Below are 24,232 nucleotides of genomic sequence, written 5' to 3'. Positions count from 1 at the left end.
GAGGCTGGAAGAGGGCATTGGATCCTCTGCCACCAGAGTTACAGACGTGTGTGAGCCATCCATCACGTGAGTGCTGGGAATCAAACCTGGGTTCTCTGAAAGAGCAGTCAGTGCTCTTAACTACCGAGCCACCGCCCAGACCGGGATAGCAAGCAACACACACGCCCAGGACGGTCCCTGTCTTTTGTCCTTTGGCAAGGGGGGGGAGCTTGGCCGTTCCTCATTGGCTGTGGCTCAACATCACAGTCCACTCCCAGGTGGCAGCGGAAAGGAAATGAAGGGAAGGCGTCATGAGTCACCTTCTGGGAATGCACGAGGCAGCGGGGCGGTAAACACAAGTCTTACAAGGTAGGGGAGATGGAAAGATTTGAATTCCTCTGCATAAAAGTTGTAAGCGGCAGGGGGGTTTATGGGATGCTGGTCCTTGGCAGCAAGTCACCTTTGCTAGACAAACTAAAACCCATTTCTCACAGTCTGAGTGCAGAGGTGTGTATCTGTTTGGTACTCAGGAGGCTGAGGCAGGAGAATCTTGCAAGCCTAAGAATTAAAGGCCAGCTTGGGCATCACAATGAGACCTTATCTCAAAAACAAAGGCAGGGGTGGCTGGAGAGGTGGCCTCCTACTGCTCCTACAGAGGCTCCCGGATTCCATTCCCAGGACCCATATGGCAGCTCACAACCTCCTTTAAATCCAGTTCCAAGGGATCTGATGCTCCCCTTCTGGCCTCAGCAGGCACTGCCTGCATGTGGTATCCCATAAGTACATTCAGGCGTTCAACATAAATAAGGGTTGAGGGTGTGGTTCATTCAGTAAACTGCTTGCTATGCAAACATGAGGGCCTGAATTTGATTCCCAGCACACATGTAAGATAGCTAGGGAGGTAGAGACAAATGGATCCCTAGGACACACTTGCTGGCCTATCTCTGACAAAGAACCCAAGTTCAGATCCCAGCACCCACACTGAGCAGCTCACAACCACCTGTAACTCCAGCTCTAGGGCGCCCTCTGCTGGCCCCCATGGGCAGCTGCACTCTCATGTTCACCCCCTTCTCCACATGTACACAGAATTTAAGAGCAAAATTCTTTAGCGATTACACAAAATTGAATGTTCTGGAAACACCAAACAGACAGTGTGCTTGCAGGCCACCAGATGTTACAGACTGGCTGCTGTATTTCACCAAGTGATGCCAAGAGGCTGGCAGGGTCAGCACACTGAGGGAATACAGGGATGGAGGCAGGGGCCCAGGTTCCAGCTGCTGGAGTAGCTGGACAGCAGGGTCCTCAGATGCTTCCCTGTGGGTGTGCCTCACGAGAGAGAGAGGGGGGGGGAGGGAGGGAGGGGGGAGGGGAGGGGAGCGCATACAGCTGGCAGTGGATTCCAGAAAACAGTTTTGGATCTCCTGGAACTGTCAGTACAGGCAACCTGACATGCATGCTGGGAACTGAACTCACTGGCCAGCCAGCCTGCTTTTTCCCCCTTCCAAGGCTGGCCTGGCCTGGAATTCCTGTTCCTTTTGCCACCTTCTGAGTACTGAGTTGTTTTTGTTTGTTTTGTTTTGTTTTGTTCCCCCCAAAAGTGATTTTATTGCTTGTGTACACAAGAGAATTTATGCCACCAGAGCAGAGGCTGTGGATGACTCCTATTTCCAATTGGGTGGGAGGGCCCGCTTAATTTTATAGTATCGAGCCAGCCGGCGATTCTGCTCTCTATCAGAATCAGGCGGAATTTAGCATCCTTATCCTTCCTGTCCCTCTCAAGATGCTTTTGGGCAGCAACAGCTTTCTTAATCAAATGGTAGAGATGCTCAGGGAGGTCAGGGGCAAGGCCTTTGGACTTAGGGATTCTCAAGACTTTATTACCAGTCACAAAACGGACCTGTGCCACCCCATGTGAGTCCCTCAGGATCACACCTGTTTGGGAGGGAGTCAGGCCTTTCTTGGCCAGTTTGTAAATCTGTTCCTTCACATCATCTGACGTCAACTTCAGCCACGTGGGGACGCTCCTGCGGTAAGGCAGCACCGACTGGGACAGGCCCTTCCCGGGAGCGTGCATGCAACCCATGATGGCGGAGGTCTCGCAGTAAAGAGAAAACAAGGGAGGAGACAACGCAGGAAGCCAAGCCACAGGCAGGAAGTCCTGAGCACTGAGTTTTTAAAGCAGTGAGTTGTTTCCTTCAAGGTGATGAACAGATGCTGTCTTTTTGCATTTGTTTATTGTGTGTGCGTTTATGATTTATGTCTGTGGGTGCGCATGTGGAGGGCAGACGCCAGAGTCGGCCGTCTCCAATTACTCTGCATCTCCTTTTTTGAGTCTGGGGCTCCAAGGGCTGTTTCATATTGGAGCAGGCTATTTGAGGAGAGAAGGTCATTCTGGTTGAGATGTTCACACTTGGGTTTTAGCAGGAAGTAGTCTAATAAGATTTAAAAATTGTTGTAGTTTGAGTTACTATTGCTGTGATAAAGCAGCTTGGGGAGGGAAGGATTATATGCCTTTATTCACAGCTCATTGAGGGAAGCCAAGGCAGGAGAGGTCATGGAGGGTGCTGCTGACTGACTTTCCTCTCTCATGGCTTGTTCAGCCTGCTTTCTTATAGAACCCAGGACCACCAGCCCAGGGATGGCCTCACCTACCATGGCCAGGCCCTCCCCATCAATCGCTAATTAAGGAAATGCTCTGTAGGCTTGTCTACCTCCTGATCTCAAGGAGACATTTTCTCAGTTGAGGCTTCGTCCTCTTGGATGAGTCTAGCTTGTGTCAGGTTGACATGGAATTTCCTTCGTTTTCGCTTACCGTAACCACAGGGCTGCTTAAAATTTAGTGTTGTGTGTTTTAGTGTGAATGCATCACACATATGGAAGGAAGTCAAAGGACAGCCTTAGGTGCAGGGACTCCCCTCCTCTCCTCCCCTTTTTAATTTTGAGCAAAGTCTGTTGTTTTCCGCACGGTGTACTCAAGTTAGCTGTCCCTGGAGCTCTTGGGGGGTTTTCTCTTTGCTTTCCATCTCCCCATAGGATGGCTAGGATTAGAGGTGCTCGTGTTACACACCCAGCTTGTGTGTGCAAGAGCATATGTGTGTGGAGGCCAGAGGTCAATCTCTGGGGTCCCTCCAGAGCCACCACCTTGTGTTTTGAGAGCAGGTCTCTCATTGAGACCAGGGCTTGCTGAGTAGGTAGGCTGACTGCCCAGGGATCCCCAAAGCCCTTCTGTCTACACCCCAACCTAGTGCTGGGATTACAGGTCTACACCCCAAGCTCAGGGTTTCTCGTAGGTGCTGGGGACCAAACCCAGGGCCTCATACTTGCACGGTTAGTTTTTACTGACTCCGTCATCTCTCCAGCGTCTGTGCGTGTGCGTGCATTTGTGTGTGTAGGCACGTGCGCCGTGTGTCCAGGTGTCCAAGGAGGCCAGAAGAGGCTGTTAGGTCCCCTGGAACTAGCGTTGTGAGTAGCCCATGGTGGGTTCCAGGAACTGAGCTCCAGTGTACAATAGCAACAGGCACTCTTAACTGCAGAGCCATTTCTCCAGCCCCCAGATTTTTTCTAACAAATGACACCATAGCTTTTATTTCCTGCAGTTTGATTTCCGCCCCCACCTCTCACTTAGTGGTGCACCCTGGACATTTTCCAGGACAGCAGGTAGGGTTGTTCCTTTCTGTCATGCCATATACTCTAAACATAGAATCGTTCATAGTTTCTTCAAGTGTTTCCAGTTAGTGGATTCTTCCAGATTGTTCTCTGTTTTGCCATCCCATGCTTTCTACCTTCTCAATAATCAAGAAGTGATGGGTGCTGGGTGCTGGCGCACTCCTTTAATCCCAGCCCGGGGGAGGCACAGGTAGGTGGATCTCTCTGAGTTCGAGGCCAGCCTGGTCTACTTAGTGTGTTCCAGGATATCCAGGGCTACACAGAGAAACCCTGTTCTTGGAAAAACCAAACCAAAACAAAATTAATGACCTGAGTTTGATCTCTAAGTCCCTTCTGACCTCCATAGCACACACACACCAGTACTCCTTATTACTCCCCCATTAAAATAAATGTGACTTAAAAAAAGAAAGTGATTCGGTAAGGTATGCTTCGAGACCACACAAGTATCTTTTATTTTTAAATGTTGTTTATTATTACTTTAAAAGACTTTTATTTATGTACACTTGTGTGTGAGTTTATGACACATGTGTGCAGGTGCCCTGGGGGCCAGGAGAGAATGCTTGATTCTCTGGAGCTCTCAGCTGCCTGACTGACGTGAGTGCTGGAAACTGAATTCTGGAAGAGGAGCAAATGCTCCTCTTACCAGCCCCTAATAGCCTTCTCTTCTTCCAGATCTCTCTGTCGGGTTAGCAGTTAACAGTGTTGGTTTTTCCTGAACTAGTCTTTTATTTTTCAGTTATTGCATGTGTGTGTGTGTGTGTGTGTGTGTGAGAGAGAGAGAGAGAGAGAAAGAGAGAGAGAGAGAGAGAGAGAGAGAGAGAATACATACCTATTCTCATGATCTCCAGTCATTTCACGGCTCATTTTGAATGGTCAGACGCACAAACAGGGTTTTAAAGGCAAAGGCTGTGTTTCTGGAATGGTTACCTGCAAAAATAAAAAGCAAAATCAGCTACAGTGAATGGTGTATGTGGCTTAAAGAGAGGACAGCTTCTTATCTTTAGAACCAGGAGTTCGGAAGTGTCAGGAGTCAGTGGCAGACATCTGTCCTCCACCCTTGCTCAGGTCCTTCCCTGACCCTAGCTGCGGCTGTGGCCTGGGTTGCAAATCTCATCTTTGGTTACTTCTGATTTGCACGTAAGCAAGCAACAAAAACTAGATCTGGTGGCTGGAGGGGTGAGGGAGGCTAGCTGCACATCTTCCCAGTGCCCACACGGTGGCTCACAACTGCCCTGCCCGTAACTCCAGCTCAGGGGACCTGGTGCCCGTGGCTGCTGTGGGCACCAGCACGCATGTGTGTGTACTCCCACATAATTTAAGGCAGGGAGGGAAAAAGACCAGAGCTCGTGTATCTCATTCTGCCTCAGAGACTCTGCAGCTGCGTCTCTGTAAGCTTGAACTCTGCCTCCGCCTCAGAGCACTGGGATTATTAGGGGTGTGCCTCCGCGCGCGAAGTTTATGTGGTGCAGGGACCAAACCCAGAATGCTAGGCAAGTAGTGAATGGGCTGGTCCCCATTTTGGACTTGGAGCGAAGGTTTTGGTCTTCAGTGGTTACAGTAAAGACTTTGTTGGTGATTATTTCCTACAGAGAACTGACTTCATTTTAAACCAAACAAAACCAGACACAACCCAGGAGCGAGTAAATGGTGCTAGGGAAATGGCTAGGGAAATGCCTTGCAAGGATGAGGGCCTGAGCTCCCATCTCCGGAAGTCACGGGGAAAGGCAGGGGAGGCTGTGTGCACCTGTAATCCCAGCGCTGGACCGCAGATGCGGACATCTTGATGTCATTTCAGGCTCATCAGGAAACCCCGCCTCGAAAAGTAAAGTAGGGACGGGCGGGATGGCTTCCTGCCCAGCTTGTCTACCGGAGTTTGACCCTGGAACGCATGGGGTAGACGGAGAGAATCAACTCCCGAGAGTCCTTTCACTTCCACACATGTGCTGTGGCACGTGTGTACGCGTGTGCGCGCACACATATGCAGAGGAAGTAAATTATTGTAATTTAAGGTGACAAATGACGGGAAAGAGGCTCCAGTGTTCATTTAATATTCATGTCTCACCTTCACACACACACATGCATATGTATCTGCACACTCCACACTAAAGGTACATACAACACATGCACGCATACACATACCACACATACATACTAAGTACATATATGTCAGCATAGTTTGGTGTCGGCAGATATTGGAAAGGACCCTGCCCCCCTCATACCCCGCCCAGACCAACGGTTCATTTCCATCAACTCCACAGAAATGAGGTTGACTGGGAAGTTATGAGACACTTAGGTGACTTGGGGTCCCAACTCCCATTTACCAACCTCAGCTCTGCAAGAAAGAGTTGGTGGCTGCAAACGAGGCCAGAGGTATTTTCAAGTTCCGGAATCTCAGCCTGGTGGGGCGCCGGGACCCCTATTCCTTCTAGTTCTATCCCCGCTCAGCTGTGCTTAATTATCTAGTTAATTGCTTAGCTGGATCATTAAAAAGCACATAATTAGCGCAGGGGGGAGTAGTGTGATGCCTGGAGTGGGCAGGGACCTGGAGAAGGGCAAAGGGGAGAAATGACTTCGAGCAGCCCAAGGCCATGTCGCCAGCCAACACCAATGCTAAGGAACTGCACATCGCCAAGAACACAATGAATTAATTACGTTCAGTTGCGGCCTCGAAGGCTTTACGTACATACAAGACTGTATAAATGGAGATGCTAGCCAGAAATGCACAGTGAACAGTGCGTACCAGGCCTGGGTGGTGCATGCCTGTAATCTCAGCACTCAGGAGGCTGGGGTGGGGGGGGTGGAGCCTGAGTTCCAGGCCAGCCTGGGTGACACAGTGGAGAACCCTGTCACAGAGAAAGCAAGAACCAACATCACTCCAACAAAATGCCCTCAAAGAACACAGCTTGGGAGCTGGCTCAGTTAGGTAGCGTTTCTGTGCAAGGGTAAAGAACAGCATTCAGCCCCCAGAACCCATGTAAAACGCTAGGCATAACAGCCCACATCTCCAACGCTCACGCTTGGGTGGTGGAGATGGGGCTGTAGAAACACTGAGCTCCAGATTCAGTGAGAGACCTTGTCTCAAAAGATACGGTGGGGAGCCAGGTGTAGGGCCTTAGGCCCAGCACTTTGGAGGCTGTGGGGTTTGGATGAGAAATGCCCCCTGTTGGCCCAGCGTTTAAATGCTTGGTGTCCAGTTGGTGGCACTGTTTGGGGAGGCTTAGGAGGTGTGGCCTTGTTGGAGGAAATGTGTCACTGGTGGAGGGCTTTGAGAGTTAAAAAGCTTGTGCCTAAATTTGGTGGTGCACTCTTTTAATCCCAGCACTCAGGAGGCAGAGGCAGGCAGATCTCTATGAGTTCAAGGCCGGCCTGATCTACAGAGTGAGTTCCAGGACAGCCAGGGCTACACAGAGAAACCCTGTCTCAAAAACCAACCAAACAAAAGCCGGGTGCCTTTTTTAGTTTGCTATCTGTGCTTTCTCCCATGGTTCAAGACCTGAGCCCTCCCCTCCTGTCCCCGCCTCTGGGCCCTCCCCTCCTGTCCCTGCCTCTGGGCCCTCACCTTCCTTCCCAACCCCTGCCTGCTGTTAAGCTTCCCTACCTTGAAGGACTGTGTCCCTTAGGAACTGTGAGTTAAATAGACCTTTGTTCTGTAAATTGCCTTGGTTATTGTGTTTTATCACAGCAATAGAAAAGTAACGAATACAGACTAGGGGCAGGGGGATTCAAGGCCAGCCTGGTCTACATAATGGTTTCACATAGTCAGGGCTACAGAGTGAAACCCTGCCTCAAAATTGTAAAAATAATTTTTAAAAGGTTGAGGAACCAGTGTGTTACGAGTAAGGTTTTTCTGCCGCTGGTCTGGACCCAGTCCCAATGAACACACCAAGACTCTGTATTTGATACAACGCTGTTGGCCAGGTACTAGTTTCTTATCCGCTAGCTCTGTCTTAAGTATTAGCCCATTTCTATTAATCTAAGTATTTCCACGTGGTCTCATCTTACTGGAGATGGGCCGGCGTCTGCTCTCTCCGGTCTCTACATGCTGACTCCTCCTTACTCCTTCCTCTCTCCTCCTTGTCTCCTAGCCCCTCCTCTCTTCCTTTCCTATTGGCCAACAGTGCTTTATTCATAAACCAGTATGAGAAACATTTACAGAATGACATCTCCCATCACCAGCGAGATGGCTTGGCAGTTGAGAGCACTTGCTGCTCTTCCAGAGCACCCCTGTTTATTACCAGTACCCAGGCAGAGTGGCGCTCACAACCGCCTATAACTTTAGCTCTAGGGGATCAGACGCCCTCTTTTGGCCTTTCAGGGCATGTGCGCATGCACACACGCACACACACACGCACACACACAATTTTAAAAAAATACCCTGGAGGTTTTCAAGAATACTTGATGTCAACCTCTGGCCTCCACATACTATGCACAAACACTATTCTCTCTCTCTCTCTCTCTCTCTCTCTCTCTCTCTCTCTCCCCCCCCCATGTTAATTGCTTGACTTTGGAGGAGGCTGTGGCTACAGCTTTTTAGGGAGAACTCCCCCGCACCAGGGCCCTGGTGATCAAGGAGCCCCTTGGTTGCCACTAGAATATTAGTTCTTCTAATCTATTTATCAAAAAAAAATTTCAATTTGTTTTATGCATGTGGATGTTTGCCTGTGTGTGCATCTGCCTACCATGTGCTTGCCTGGTGTCTGTGGAGGCCAGAGAGCCCGGGCCACCCTCCCTAGTGGTGCAGGTGTGGGGTGTCCACTGTTTCTCAGCATGTCCTGGCTTCAGAGTTTAAGACTTGTCACAGCCTCCTCTCCAGACCCTCTCTGTCTCAATGGGCTAAGTCTTTTAACAATCTTATTTTACATATTAGTCCCAGTTCCCTCTCTCTCCCATCCTCACATGCCCCCCCACCCCCATCTACTCCCTAGGGAGGGTGAGGCCTTCCATGGGGGATCATCAAAGTCTGTCACATCACTTGGGGCAGGGCCTAGGCCTCCTCCATATATCTGGGCTGAGAAAGTATCACTCCATGGGGAATGGGCTCCCAAGGTCCATTCATGCACTGGGGATAAATACTGGTTCTACCACTAGAGGCCCCATAGACTGCCCAGGCCTCCTAACTGGCACCCACATTCACACGGCCTGGTTCTGCCCTATGCTGGTTCCCCGGCTGTCAGACTGGGGTCCATGAGCTCCCCCTTGTTCAGGTCAGCAGTTTCTGTGGGTTTCTCCAGCCTGGTCTTGACCCCTTTGCTCATCTCTCCTCCCTCTCTGTGCTCAGCTGTGGATCTCTGCTTCTGCTTCCATCAGTTACTGTGTGAATGCTCATGTTTGTCTTTCTGTGACTGGTACCTCACTCAGGATGGTTTCTTCTTGTTCCATCCATTTGCCTGTGAATTTCAAGATTTCATTTTCCCCCCACTGAGTAATACTCCATTGTGTACATGTACCACATTTTCTTTATCCGTTCTTTGGTTGAGGGGCATCTAGGTTGCTTCCAGGTTCTGGCTATTACAAATAATGCTGCTATGAACATAATTGAACAGATGTCCTTGTTGTATGAATGTGCATCCTTTGGGTATATACCTAAGAGTGGAATTGCTGGACCTTGTCAACAAGGCAAAAGAGCCGCCCACAGAATGGGAAAAGATCTTCACCAACCCCACATTTGACAGAGGGCTGATTCCCAAAATATACAAAGAACTCAAGTAGCTAGTTACAAAAATACCAAATAATCCAATTAAAAAGTGGGGCATAGAACTAAATATAGAATTCTTAATAGAGTAATCTAAAATGGCTGAAAGACACTTAGGAAAGTTCTCAACATCCTTAGCTATCAGGGAAATGCAAATCAAAACAACTCTGAGATACCATCTTGCTCCTGTCAGAATGGCTAAAATCAAAAACACCAATGACAGTTTATGCTGGAGAGGATGTGGAGAAGGGGGACACTCCTCCACTGATGGTGGGAGTGCAAACTTGTAAAGCCATTTTGAAAATCAGTATGGCGGTTCCTCAGGAAAATGGGAATCAGTCTACCTCAGGATTAAGTGTTTCTAAAGTTCAGGGAGGGCTTGAGAAATGGCTTGGGGCTAAGAGGACTGATGACTGCCCTCTGACTACAGCCCCAGAGGATCTGACTGATGCCTGTGTTCTCTGAGAGTATTATACTCATGTGCACAAACCCACACACACATACCCATAATTTAACATAAAAATAAAATATTTAGGGGCTGCAAAGACAGCGCAACCAACAGTCAAGGGCACTTACTGCTCTCCCAAAGGACCCAGGTTCAAGTCCCAGCACCCACATGGCAGCTAACAGCTCCACGATCTGACACTCTCACACAGACTAACCTGTAGGCAAAGCACCAATGCACATAAGAGTAAATTAAAAAATATATATATTTAAAGTGTAGGAATGACAGATGTCGTTTGATTTCGACTGGATAGAATGCATACCATCTTAAGTCCTTGTCTCTGTCACCTGTAGCTCCCCATCTGGGCCATCTGTCCGTGTGTCATCACCTCAGACCAGCAGGATGGCTGCCAACAAGGGCAAGAGCCAGGGCTCCCTGGCCCTTCACAAGGTCATCATGGTTGGCAGTGGCGGGGTCGGCAAGTCAGCCCTGACGCTTCAGTTCATGTATGACGAGGTAAGGATGCCAGCACACCTCCTGCAAGTGACTGTGTCTGCTGTGTCATCGTGTGTGTCCACCTCAGCTGTCTCCTGTGTCCACGTCCCCCTGTGTCCACGGAGTTTTTGGGTAGCTTCAGGGGGAGGGAGTCTCGGCAGAGGATCCCGGCTGGTGATTTTAGTCGTAGTAGAAATGGGAGGCGTCTGTCTGCACTCTGTATTTTCAGGGTGCTTTGTTTGTGACAGGGGCAAGGGGAGCGAGAAGTCTCTATAGGTGCTGTAACTTAAAGGTTTGTTTGTTACTGTTTTAATTTCTGTGTGTGCGTGTGGGGGTGTAGAAGAGTGTGGTGGCTTTCAGAGGCCAGAAGAGGGTGTCAGAAGGCCTGAAGTTTCAGGCAGTTGTGAGTTGCCGAAAGCGAGTAATAAGATTCTGGGACTCAATACAGGCTGATTGAGGTTTATTCGGGGAGAATTCATTTACACAAGAAACAGACTACCACTCCAGGTTCCACTACAAGATGTCCTCCAATCTTCTCTCCAACTCAGAAGTAAGAGAGAGCATCCTGGTCAGGACCCAGACCTAGACTCCACCGGTCATGCCCACACCTGTCTCCATGCCCCGCAATGGGCGTGGTCAGTACAACAGGTGTGAACAGGGTGGATATTTCACTACAGTTGCTCAGTGTGGGTTCTGGGAACCAAACTCCTGTTGCCCAGAGCACCTTAGGAACGAGGGTTCAGCCAGAGAAAGTTAGGCTATTGGAAGTGTCCTTAAAGAAGATCGGAATCCCAGCCCCTTCCTGTGTTTTTCCCGGCTTCCTGTTTCTGCTGGGTGCTTTCATGCCCATCCTCTGCCTCACCACAGGCCTCTAGGAACCGTGGAATGAAAACTGAAACCGTGAGCCAAAAATGAACCCTTTCTCGTTCATTAATTTTGTGGGCTCTGTGTGTGTGTGTGTGTGTGTTTGTATGTACACATAGATACAGAAGCACATAGAATAGCCTTAATTGGCGTTGTTCAGGAACTGTCCACCTTGAATTTTGAGACAAGGTCTCTCTGTCCTGGCGCTCCCTGAGGCCAGCCCGCATGCCCTGGAGCATCTGGGATGGCATGTCTCCATCTCCCAGCACTGAGGTCGCAAGCGCACAGCACGGCCATGCCCTGCTTTTTTATGGGGGATCCTGGGAATTGAACCCAGGACTTAGGAATGTAAGGCAAGCACTTGTATGTACCAGATGAGCCATCCCTGCAACCCTGGTCTTTCTTAACACTTAAAACCAGATTTCAGCCCGGAGTTTAGGCGGAGACAAATCACAGGCGAGGCAGAGCTGTGGAGAAGATGCCTGTAGTTCTCCAGGCTGTAGAGGCGTTATGCCAAATTTGAGGACACTTCATGCAGAGCCGGGGTCCTGCTGGAGTCTAAAAGTTGTTTTCCTTGCAGCCACAGACACGGGAGGCACCAGGAGAGCCTTGTCTAGGTGTTTTGTGCTTTTTAAAGAAAGGTTGATTGTGTCTGCCTGTGTGTATGTCGCAGCACACTGATGATCAGAGGGGGCCACTTCTCTCTCCACCACGTGGGTTCTGGAGTTTTCAGACAAGCGCCCACTAAACCGTCTTTGGTCGTGTGTAGTCCAAGCAGGTGTGGGGTGCCTTTAATCCCAGCCCTCATGAGGCTGAGTGAGGCAGGAGGGTCCTGAGTCTGAGGCCTGCCTGGGCTGCATGGCAAAGCCCTGTGTGAGAAGGCAAAAATATAAAGTAATGAATTGTTGTCCTGGGTATGTCCCTGTTGCAGTGACAACCCTTGACAAAAGCAGCTTAAAGGAAAAGGGGCTTTTTTTTGGCTCACATTTCCTGGGGACACCGTCTGTTATGTCAGGGAAGGCGTGCAGCAGGAGCAGGAGGCCGCTGGGGACGTTGCAACCACGCTCAGGAGGCAGAGAGTGAACAGGAAGTGGGGCTGGCTATAAAATTCCAAGGCCCGCCTCTAGTGGTCCACTTCCTCCTGAAAGTCTCCACCCCCTAACAGTTCTACAACCTTCCCATACAGTGTCACAGTTGTGGACCCAGTGTTCAGAAGTTCTGCGTCCACTCTGTCTTGCCCTTTACATTTCCAATACTGCCCTTTGGTTTGCCAAAGTTTTAACTTTTCAGAAAACTTAATTTGTTTTATGTGTATTGGCGTTTTGCCTGCATGCATGTCTGTGTACCCCATGTGTGTAATATCCACAGAGGCCAGAAGAGGGTGTCAGACTCCTGGATCTGGAGTTGTACACAGCAAGTTGAGAGGCCGTGTGGGTGCAGGGAATTGAACCTGGGTCTTCTGAAGATCAGCCAGCATCTCAACTGCTGAGCCATCTCTTCAGCCCTGAAAGGTGTGTGTGTGTGTGTGTGTGTGTGTGTGTGTGTGTGTGTGTGTGTGTATGTGTGTGGTGCATGTGTGTGTGTGCGCGCCTCTGTGTGTGGTGTGTGTGTTTGTGCATGTGCATGTGCCTGTGTGTGGTGTGTGTGTGTGTGTTTGTGCGTGTTTGTGTGTGTGTGTTTGTGCGTGTGTGTGTGTGTGGCATGTGTGTGTGTCTGTGTGTGTGTGGCATGTGTGTGTGTCTGTGTCTGTGTGTGTGTGTGTCTGTGTGTGTGGTGTGTGTGTGTGTGTGTTTGTGCGTGTGTGTGTGTGGCATGTGTGTGTGTCTGTGTGTGTGTGGCATGTGTGTGTGTCTGTGTCTGTGTGTGTGGTGTGTGTGTGCATGTGTGCATTTGCTATGGTGAGGTCAGAGGACAGCTTGCAGGACTCAGTTTTCTTCCAGTGTGTGAGCCCCAGGGATGGAGTTCAGGTTGTAGGCTTAGTGGCCAGCACCCTTACCCCTGCCCCGGACAGGTTGTAGGGTTAGTGGCCAGCACCCTTACCCCTGCCCCGGACAGGTTGTAGGCTTAGTGGCCAGCACCCTTACCCCTGCCCCGGACAGGTTGTAGGCTTAGTGGCCAGCACCCTTACCCCTGCCCCGGACAGGTTGTAGGCTTAGTGGCCAGCACCCTTACCCCTGCCCCGGACAGGTTGTAGGGTTAGTGGCCAGCACCCTTACCCCTGCCCCGGACAGGTTGTAGGCTTAGTGGCCAGCACCCTTACCCCTGCCCCGGACAGGTTGTAGGGTTAGTGGCCAGCACCCTTACCCCTGCCCCGGATTTATTTCCTCTTGTGCTTTTGGTGTCACCCTGAGAACCCTGTGTTTCCCTCTGAGTTTCTGTTTTAGTTCATATCTAAGTCATTGCTATTTTGAGCTAGTTGTTATGTTTCAAATGTACTGCATAAGAAGTCCAGTTACACCCACTCTGTGTATTCTGGTTTTTCTTGTCATTTGCTTAGTTGTTATTTTTTCTTTCCTTAAAAAAGACTGATTCTGAGGTTGGAATGTAAAGTGAAACATTAAATAAATAAATAGAAAGATTGATTTATTTATGTGTATCTGTGTTTGGGCATGTGCATGATTTATTTATGTGTATCTGTGATTGGGTATGTGCATGATTTATTTATGTGTATCTGTGTTTGGGCATGTGCATGATTTATTTATGTGTATCTGTGATTGGGTATGTGACATGATTTATTTATGTGTATCTGTGTTTGGGTATGTGCATGATTTATGTGTATCTGTGATTAGGTATGTGCATGATTTATATTTATGTGTATCTGTGATTAGGTATGTGCATGATTTATATTTATGTGTATCTGTGTTTGGGTATGTGCATGATTTATATTTATGTGTATCTGTGTTTGGGTATGTGCATGATTTATATTTATGTGTATCTGTGTTTAGGTATGTGCATGATTTATATTTATGTGTATCTGTGTTTGGGCATGTGCATGATTTATTTATGTGTATCTGTGATTGGGTATGTGCATGATTTATGTGTATCTGTGTTTAGGTATGTGCATGATTTATATTTATGTGTATCTGTGTTTGGGTATGTGCATGATTTATTTATGTGTATCTGTGTTTGGGTATGTGCATGATTTATATTTATGTGTATCTGAGTTTGGGTATGTGCATGATTTATTTATGTGTATCTGTGTTTGGGTATGTGCATGATTTATTTATGTGTATCTGTGTTTGGGTATGTGCATGATTTATTTATGTGTATCTGTGTTTGGGTATGTGCATGATTTATTTATGTGTATCTGTGTTTGGGTATGTACATGAGTGCACTTGCCCCAGAGAGGCTTCAGATCTGCAGCTGGAGTTAGAGATGGTTGAGCCAGCCCCTCCAGTGGGTGCCCACATTCATGCCTTCCCAAAGGGCATCTAGTAATCTTTACTGCTGGCCAGAACTTCTTTCCTTTGGGGTGGGGTAATACTAACCCTACGGCCTCACATGCCGGGGTAGCCCTGTGACACTGAGCTGTATAGATACGCAGCCATTTCAGACCTTTAACTTCCTGTTTTTAGTTAATTAGGAAGACTAATTTGCTTCTGTTTTTCTTTTTTGGCAGCTTTTGAGTTTGTTTTGTCTTTTTTGTGGGAAACACACACACACACACACACACACACACACACCTCTACTCTCCCTAGTGACCCTCTGCAGAAGGACATGCTGTATTGTTCTCTATGTGCCTAAGTGTGCCCATATGTAGCTCCCTCCTTTCCTCTCCCTCCCTCCCTCTCTCCCTCCCTTTCTCCCTCCCTCTCTCCCTCCCTCCCCTTTTCCTCCCTCCCTCCCTCCTTCTCTCCCTCTCTCTCCTTTCCCACCCTCCCTGGCTCCCTCCCTCCCTCCCCTTTTCCTCCCTCCCTCCCTCCCTCCCCTTTTCCTCCCTCCCTCCCTCTCTCCCTCTCTCTCCTTTCCCTCCCTCCCTGGCTCCCTCCCTCCCTCTCTCTCTTCCCTCCCTCTCTCCCTCCCTCCCCTTTTCCTCCCTCCCTCCCTCCCTCTCCTTCTCCTTTTCCTCCCTCCCTGGCTCCCTCCCTCTCTCCCTCCCTCAGCACTAGTGAAGAGCATCTCTCTCCCTGCTCTTTGGCTCAGAGGTTGGTTGTTGAATGTTGATGCCTCCCCACCGCTGTGATGGAGAGGCATGCATGCTCTGTGCACTGTGGACCCAGACCTTGTTCTGTTATCCCTTGCGTTTGTGCTGTGCTCTGTTATCTTTCATTCTTTGGAAATCTAATTTATCAATGTTTATTTGTTGTTGTTTTTTTTTTACATGGCTTCTGGATTTTGAGTCATAGTTAAAAAGGCCTTCTCTACCTCAAGGTAATAAGGTCCTCGCCTTGTTTACTTTCAGTGCTCGACAGGATTTGTTTTCTCACTCATTTACACGTGTACATGCATGTTCATGTATGCAGATGTGGGTATGTGGAGTGTGCATGTGCGTGTGCGTACATGTGCTGGGGTGCCTGTGGAGGTCAGAGAACAGCCCCAGGTATCGGTCCTGAGTCATGGCCCACCTTGTTCTTTGAGACGAGGGCTCGCGTTGGCCTGGGGCTCGCTGAGTAGGCTGGCCTTGGCTGGCCAGTGAGCTCTTCACATCCCAGCCCTGGGACTGCAAGCGTGCACTGTTCCCATGGCTGACTTTTTTGAGGTTTATTTTTATCTTTTTAATCATGTGTAACTGTGGATATGAGCACGGGAATGCAGGTGATCATGCAGGCTGGATGCATTGGATCCCCGGAGCTGGAGTTACAGGCAGTTGTGAACCATCCAAGGGTGCTAGGGACTGAACTTGGGTCCTGTAGGCTGCAGCATGTACTCCTAACCGCTGAGCCATCACTCTGCCTTGTTTGTTGTTTTTAAACGTGGTATGTGGGGATCAAAGTCAGGTCCCCATGTTTGCTGGTCAGCACTTGACCCCCCCACACCATCTCCCAGCCCCCAGTGGTTTAATCTAAGCTTCTGTCTCCTCTCTGTTTATATATCTGTTCTTTATGAATACAGACTTCCATGTCTCACCTTTCCCAGTTTGTATTATAATTTTACACTGTATTGACAGAAGTAATGTCACCAAGAGTTCTGCTTGGAGTTTGGTGTTCTTATCTGTAAATGGGGCTATCTGCCCCTATTGTTGAAAGCCTTAAAAAAAATATGGTAGAACTCAGAGCTATCAAGAAAGGAAGGGTTGCCAAGCATGGTGGGGCATGCCTGTAATTCCAACATTTGGAGGGTCGGGAGTTCAAGACCAGCCTGAGCTACTTAGTGTGACCTTGTCTAGGAAAGGAGGGATTGATTAATTGATTGATTGATTGATTGATTGATTGATTGATTGACTGACTGACTGTGTTCTTCATTGCCTCCTCCAAGATGTAGTAACTCTGGATGTAGTAACAATGGCGACCGTAAAGCATTCAGGTGTAGAGTCAGGGGCCGCTGTACTCCTTAATTCTGACTCTTTTTCCCAGTTTGTAGAAGACTATGAACCCACCAAAGCAGACAGCTACAGAAAGAAGGTGGTCCTCGATGGAGAAGAGGTCCAGATAGACATTCTGGACACAGCTGGCCAGGAGGACTATGCAGCCATCCGAGACAACTACTTCCGAAGCGGAGAGGGCTTCCTCCTTGTGTTCTCCATCACAGAGCACGAGTCTTTCACTGCCACAGCCGAGTTCAGGTGTGCTTGCGGGAGAGCCGGGCGCTGGACCCACAGCCTGGGTGCCCAGGCGTCCCCCATCATTGCCCCCGCCTCTTTGTGCATCCATGTTTTAGGACTTCTGGGTATACCTTTTTCAAAAAGGATTCGTTTATTTATTTTGGTTTTTTTTGAGACAAGGCCTCTGTGTAGCCCTGGCTGTCCTGGGTAGACCAGGCTGGTCTTGAACTCAGAGATCTGCCTGCTTCTGCCTCTAGGGTGCTAGGATTAATGGTGTGTGCCACCACGCCTGGCATACCTTTATTTTTATTTATTTTATGTGTACGGATGTTTTGTCTGCATGTAATCTGTGTGCCACGTGCATGCCTGATGCCTGTGGAAAGCCGGAAGAGGCATCGGATTGGGTGGGATTGGAGTCACAGAAGGTTGTGGGTGCTGGGAACTGAACCCGGGTCCTCTAGAAGAGCAGTCAGTTCTCTTGACCACTGAGCTATCTCTTAAACCACTGCGTGAGTGTGTGTGAGTGCATGTGCACACACGGGCGTGTGTATTTTTACCATGGGGAAAGTGTGTAGGCCAGGGAAGACTTGAAGTTGGTTTTCTCCTACCATGTGAATTCCAGGCAGTCAGGCTTGGTGCCCGAGCCCCCTTCCTAGCTGAGTCATCTCCATAGCTCCCAGACTCCATGCTTCAATGCCTTCTTTCTTGTCACAAAGTCAGATGACCCTCCAAAGGTAAAGGGAGTCAGATTTGGAAGGCAGCCTCAGTGAGCCAGGGAGGCGACGAGGAACTCAGCCAATCAGATGATAAGATAGGACCTCTAGCTGTGCGTGAGGTCTCAGATCTCCAGTGAGCTGAAGGTCCCTTGTTTCTGCAAATACAGTGTGTGTGGAGGAGACAGATGGACAGAGGAGGTCTCACGTGAGCCGCCGCCTCCGTTTGTAGGGTTTCCCATCTTATCATGGAGCTTCTACATACTCTTGCGACCTCAACCGTGTCTCCTCTTCACAGTGAGGCCACTGAGGATAGAACAGGGTACATGCGCATTCTGCCCTGTTCACTCCCCTGTCCCCCTGTCCCTGTATTGGAATTATTAACCATTTGTGTGAGCTGCTGCTTTGAGTTTGAGGCGGGGTTTTGTTTTACTTATTTTATGTGCATGGGTGTTTCGCCTGCATGTATGTCTGGGCAGCATGTGCAGGCAGAACCTGCAGAATCCAGAAGAGGACATCAGATTCCGGGAACTGATTCCCTTATAGCTGTGAGCTGTCACGTGGGTGCTGGGAATCAGACCAGGCTGCTCTTAACGCCTGAGCCATCTCTCAGACCCTGGGTTTTCGTTTTGCTCTTTTGGGGGCAGCATCTCATGTAGCCCAGGTTGATCTTGAACTTACAGTGTAGCCAAGGTGACCCTGAAGTTCTGGTTCCACCGAGTCCTGGGGTTACAGGTGGGTACCACCATGCCCCGACTATAGAGTGCTGGAGATGGAACCCGGGGCTCTGTGCATGCAAGGCAAGTACCCTGCCCTGGGCCGCATCTCCAGTACCTTTTAGTTTGTTTTAATTCCCGAGAGTCTCAGAGGGTCCCTTCCGTCTCCTCTCCCTCTCCCTCTCCACCCTTTTCTTCTTCCCCATAAATTGGGAACCCTGTTGGGATGGAGAGAGACCAGATCATCATGGTGGGGGGAAGCTGAGGGCCAGCCTGGGAAAACCACGCTAGGGGAACCCCACTTTGAGATAGTTCCCAAATGGAGCTGATTTCTCTTGTTCCTTAGCTGAACTTTCTAGATATGCTTGTAAACACCAAGGCGCACTGCCGGCTACTCACAAAGCTGACTTCTTATGCCAGCTTTAAAACAAGACAAAATAAAGCAACTTTATTTGTACATATGCATGCACTGGCACACATACCACAGTGCCCACGTAGGGGTCAGAGGACAGTTTGCAGGAGTCATTCTCCACCACTCACCTTGTGGCTCAATCTCAAGCCCTCAGGCCACTGGGGGGGGGGCAAGCTCCTTTATCTGCTGAGCCTTCTCATGGGCTCCTCGTTAGCTTTCTTAACCGCGCTGACCTCGCTGCCTCACCATAGGGAACAGATCCTCCGAGTCAAGGCCGAGGAAGATAAAATCCCACTGTTGGTGGTGGGCAACAAGTCTGACCTGGAGGAGCGGAGGCAGGTGCCTGTGGACGAGGCCCGGGGCAAAGCGGAGGAGTGGGGTGTGCAGTACGTGGAGACATCAGCCAAGACCCGTGCCAATGTGGACAAGGTAGCACGGGTTCTGGACGGTTCTTGGAAACTGGCTTTTCTGTCTCAAGACACCTGTCTCACTTGGTTTTGATTTTATTTTAAGTGTGTGTGTGTGTGTCAGGGTATGCACACGGGAGTATAGGTGCTTGATGAGACCAGAAGAGATTGTAGAATGCCCTGGAGTGGAAGTTGCAGTGATTGTAAACTGTCTGATGTGGGTACTGGGAACTGAGTTCAGGTGCTGTGCAAGAGTGGTAGTGTTAGCGGGGCGGTGGTGGCGCACGCCTTTAATCCCAGCCCTCGGGAGGCAGAGGCAGGCGGATCTGTGAGTTCGAGGCCAGCCTGGTCTACAGAGGGAGTTCCAGGACAGGCTCCAAAGCTACACAGAGAAACTCTGTCTCGAAAAACCAAAGAAAAGAACAAGCCTTGGTAGTGTTCTTAGCCGTCCCCGGGAGGGAGGGCTGTCTGACCAGCTGGTTCTGGAGGAGGGGCTGAGTGCTCTCACTGGAGCATTAGGAGGGCTTGGCTTTTAGCGGGGCTCAGTGTCATCAGTCCACCTCGGTGTGGCCTGCGGTGCAGTGTGACTTGGTGTCCCAGCATCAGCTGCTTTTCAGTTGTCTTATTTATTTTTTAAATTGCATTTATTTCTGTGTGTGTGTGTGTGTGTGTTTGGGGGAGCATTGTGCATCTGTGTACTCACATGTCACAGCACACAGGTGGGGGTCAGGGGTCGACCTGTGGGTTCTCTGCTTTCATCGTGTGGGTCCCGGGGAATTGAACTGAAGTTGCTATGCTTGTCAGCCACTGAGCCATCTCCCCTGGCATTCCCTCTCTCTCTCTCTCTCTCTCTCTCTCTGTCTGTCTGAATCTCTCTCTGACTCTCTCCAGGGTCTCATGTAGCCCAGACTGACCTCCAGCCCTCCATGTAACAAGTTCTAGAATTACAGGTGCCGAGCATTACACCTGGTTTGTGGGTGTCAGAGTGGAGCCTGGGCCTCCCATATGCCAGGCAGCCGGCCCTCTTCCAGCCGCCACACCCCACACGCGCTTTCTCTGTACTCTTATCTGAGCTTCCGTTGCTTCCGGTGATGCTCAGACTTCTGTTTCCCTACCACCCCCCATCAGTTTCCTAGCGAGGGAAACACAGGGCCACCCAGGTCACCTTCGTCCTCTCCGGATGAGGAGATGGGCACACATTTGAGTAGTCCTGGCTGGCCTCTGCCTCCCATGCCTTCTGTCTTTTAAAACCCAAGCAGGCTGTCTGATCATGACAGCATAGGCCTTTGATCCCAGCACTCAGAAGGCAAGAGGCAGGGGGATCTCTGTGAGTTCAATGCCAGCCTGGTCATTGTTGTCTAAAGAACAATGAAACAGAACAAGCCAGCAGGAACAGGTAGTCGATATTGTTTTCTTCAGTAAACACTTCCCCACAGAAAGGCCCTGGATACGCTCAGCCCGGGGACAGGGCAGGGGACATTTTCAGTTGAAGGCACCCACAGATCTCCCCTGCCTTTTAGCACAAAAAGTCTGGAACAAAGTGTGTCACTTAGAATCGATGGCCCTGGCTGGCCCGGACACTCGGGGCTCCCTTTCCTGTGCCTAGGGCTCGTGGTAACTTCCTGTGGAGTTGCCACACCAGAAGAGCAATCTTGTTTTCTTTGCTTTTGAAGCAGTAATTCACGTAGTCCAGGCTGGCCTCAAATTGATTATTTAGTCAGGAATGACTGAGTTTTTGAACTGTTCCAGCTCTGTGACATCACAGATGACTTGCCTTTTCCTCTTTTTTCTGTTTGTCTTTTTAAATTTTCTTTCTTTAAGACGAAACAAAGCAAACAGAGCGGCAGGGTTTCATCTACCCTAGACCAACCTCCAGCTCAAGACGTAGGTGGGAAGGACTTGAACTTCTGGTCATCCTGTCTCTGCCCATGAGAGCTAGGATTCCAGGTGTGCAGCACCACGCCTACTTCATGCAACCCAGGGTCGTGTGCGTGCCAGGCAGGTGCACACCGCCAGCTGAGCCACGTCCCTAGCCCTCAGACTTGCCTTTCACCTTGGTCTGTGTCTGAGAATTAGATCTTGGAGCTGGTGAAGATTAAAAAAAAAAAAAAAGCCTGTGTCCCTTGTCACGCTTCCAGTTTCTGTGGGAAATCTGCAGTGTGTCTTTGCAGGGGGCTTATTTTGTCTGCTAGAGAGTAATCAGTCCCTTGATGATTGTTGGTCCAGAGGGCAAACCCAAACCTCATTGACAAACGATAATGTCTGTCTAGATAATGCGCAGAGGCTCTTCTTTCTTGATAAAATTCCTCTTGGCAATGGAGCAGGGTTGGGGGGGGTGAAGGGACGGGGTGGGGGCAGGGAGGGGTGGAGCTGGGCGTAGCTCTCCACTACAGGAACCTGCCTTCCTACTTCCCATTCCTTGCTTTTCCAGATTTGCTACTGGTGGCTTTTACAATAGGGTTTGGGGAGGGGACCATCACTTGTAGTGGTCAAATAAGGTGTGACATGGGACAAAGCAGAGGCTCACCTTTGTGTGTGTGTGTGTCCGTTCATACTGTCACATATGTGTGGAGTCAGAGGACAGCTTGTGGGAACCAGTTTCTTCCTTTACCATGTGGGTCTCAACTATTGAACTCCGGTCATCAGGTTTGGTGGCAAGGGACTCTACCCGATGTGCCATCTCAGCCGCCGGAAGTGTAGACTCACAACGTGCCCACTGCCCTCCAGATGTTTCAGTTCCGCACACCATTCTAGAACTGCTCTCTGCAAAAGCTTATTTTTTTACCCTTACGTCGTTAAGATCTGACGGGCTCGCCCTGTCCGTGCTGACAGCGTGTGGGGTGACAGAGCTCCTAACTGGGGAGAAGGAGGGCTGTTTCACTATTACCTATTGCTGTAGCTGCCTTGTTTATTTATTTATTGTTGGTTCCTTGTTTTCAATGGGCCGGGCTCATAAAAGTAAGCAGGGGGTTGGGGGTGGACTCAGTCGATAGACTGTTGCCCTGGTGTCCATCTCCCCTGCCACGTGACCCAGCCCAGGGAGGACCGGGAGCTCCTGGCCATGTACCACCAATCGGAGGCCAGTTTAGGGCTGCAGGAACCCCTGCTGCGAATGAATGAATGAGTGCATGAATGAATGAATGTACTTGGGGCTGCAGGAGCCCCTGCTGTGAATGAATGAATGAGTGCATGAATGAGTGAATGTGCTTGGGGCTGCAGGAGCCCCTGCTGCGAATGAATGAATGAATGAATATGTGCACGAATGAATGAATGAGTGAATGAATGAATGTACCTTTGGGCTTTTCCCGCCAGTTGAACTGCTTGTCAATGGCTTCCCTCTTCTTTCTTTCCTCCCTTCCTCCGGCCGCCAGGTGTTCTTTGATCTGATGAGAGAGATCCGAGCAAAGAAGATGTCAGAAAACAAGGACAAGAACGGCAGGAAGAGTAGCAAGAGCAAGAAGAGCTTCAAAGAGCGATGCTGCTTGCTGTGACAGCGCCATCGCCATCAGAGCACAGAGTGGGCGGAGCTGCAGAGCGCGAGGCCAGGGGCGGCCTCCAGCCTGGCTTCACTCTCCACAGCCGCCGCATTCACCTCACCGCCACTCCCTTGAATGGGACCACTGTCTGTGCATGGGCGGCTGGCAGAAGAATCTGCCCCCCTCCCACCCTCCCTGAACCCCGTGACAGCCGCCAGCTCTAGGGACCTAGTGCTGGAGACCCCGGCAGCTGAGTTGGGATGACAAGGAAAAGCGCTGTCACAGCATCTTATTCTCCCTCGTTTTAGACATGACCACCCTTTGTTTGACGATTCAAATGCCTAGTTTTAGCTGGGCATGGTGGTGCACGCCTATAGTCCCAGCACTTTGGAGGGTAAGGCAGGGAGGGTAGCCCCAGTTCAAGGCCAGCCTGGGCTACCTAGCAAGACTCTGTCTCTAAAAGAAAAAAAATGTCTTATTTTCTTAGGTTTAGAAAAGGGTCTCTGGTAAGACCCCTTGTCAGTTCTTATCAGTTTAGAAGTACACAGAGAAATCTAAGCTCCGGTAACAGTGAAAATAACAAAAGAGTTCTTTTCTATTTTTAAAGATAAACTTGGTCACTTGGAAGCAGAGTTAGGAAGGTGAACTTCACTTGGGCGTGGCAGGCTGAACCAAGCTTCCTGGCGTTTGAAGTGAAGGTCGGGGTGTTGTTCTCTTCATATTTAAATGCCAGCCAGGTGCTGGCTGTGGGCTCTGTCTCCTCAGCACCCTAGTTAGTGCGGGAACTTTCTCTGGGGGAGATGCAGGCCTGTGCCCGATAGAGGGCTCCCTTTTTCTGGCTGGGTCATTTTCATATATGTCTTCTGGTGCCCCTCCCCCAGCCACATCACTGGTCCCTCCGCACTCCACGCCCTACAGTCCTGTTCTTTTATTCTTTTTCTTTCTTCTGAGAGATGCTGCCAGTTCCAATTATGTCCCAGAACATAAAGCCAGTGCCAGCACCGGCTGGTCTGTTCCTCTCCAGACACCAGTAACTCCCAATTTACAAGTAGACCGGCCATCGTCTGTACCTCCCTGGCATCTGGCTGGTTCTGGTGGCATGAGATGGGCCCACTCTCCCGTCATGGGGAAGGAGACACTGGGGAAGCCGGCTGCCACCGAGCACACACATTCCTCCCGTTTTTTCAGAAGTGAATGCTTCATGTGTAGGTGCCAGATGTGAACCTGGGTGGGGGAGAGGGGGAGCCCTTGGCGTGGACGGTTTTACGGAGGTTGTGGGAACCGAGGTCCGGTCCCCGGAAACTCCTTTGTGTCCCTTCCAAAGAATCATGGGCTTTTTTGAATAATAATAAAAAAAGAGAGCAAAGTACACTTTTCAGGATTTCGCCCTTATTCCTGAGTGCTGCCACACGGGATGCTTTCGTGGAAAGAGATTAACAGGTAGTCGTTATTTTTAGCGGATGTGCCTGGGTATCAGACAAAGGTAACTTCAGTGAGTCCCATGGGCTGGGAAACACAACTATAAATATAAGCAGTAACTGTAACTTCATCTCTCCTTCGGGAGGCATCTCCATCCTCCTTAAAATATAAAACCTTGAAGATAATTACACCCGAGTGCTAACAGGAAGCCCTGTCTGGTTAAAGATTTCGCTGACATAAACACATG

The 24,232-nt window shown here is 49.8% G+C and overlaps 1 protein-coding gene and 1 pseudogene across 1 annotated transcript; one reads left to right on the top strand and one right to left on the bottom strand.

Annotated features, from left to right (window-relative positions):
• Positions 1 to 1,584: 1,584 nt before the first annotated feature.
• Positions 1,585 to 2,070, bottom strand: LOC127236374 (40S ribosomal protein S13-like; annotated as a pseudogene).
• An 8,065-nt stretch (positions 2,071 to 10,135) lies between these two features.
• On the top strand, positions 10,136 to 22,607 carry Ralb (RAS like proto-oncogene B). The gene is made up of 4 exons (XM_051203994.1): positions 10,136 to 10,298; positions 16,655 to 16,863; positions 18,935 to 19,112; positions 22,462 to 22,607. Exons 1-4 carry the CDS (start codon positions 10,185 to 10,187, stop codon positions 22,579 to 22,581), a joined length of 621 nt encoding a protein of 206 aa, XP_051059951.1. The 5' UTR covers positions 10,136 to 10,184; the 3' UTR covers positions 22,582 to 22,607.
• Positions 22,608 to 24,232: the final 1,625 nt, after the last annotated feature.

This window comes from Phodopus roborovskii, unplaced genomic scaffold (assembly GCF_943737965.1).
Source record: "Phodopus roborovskii unplaced genomic scaffold, PHOROB, whole genome shotgun sequence".
Classification (NCBI taxonomy): domain Eukaryota; kingdom Metazoa; phylum Chordata; class Mammalia; order Rodentia; family Cricetidae; genus Phodopus; species Phodopus roborovskii.
This window is presented reverse-complemented; position numbering and strand designations above follow the sequence as displayed.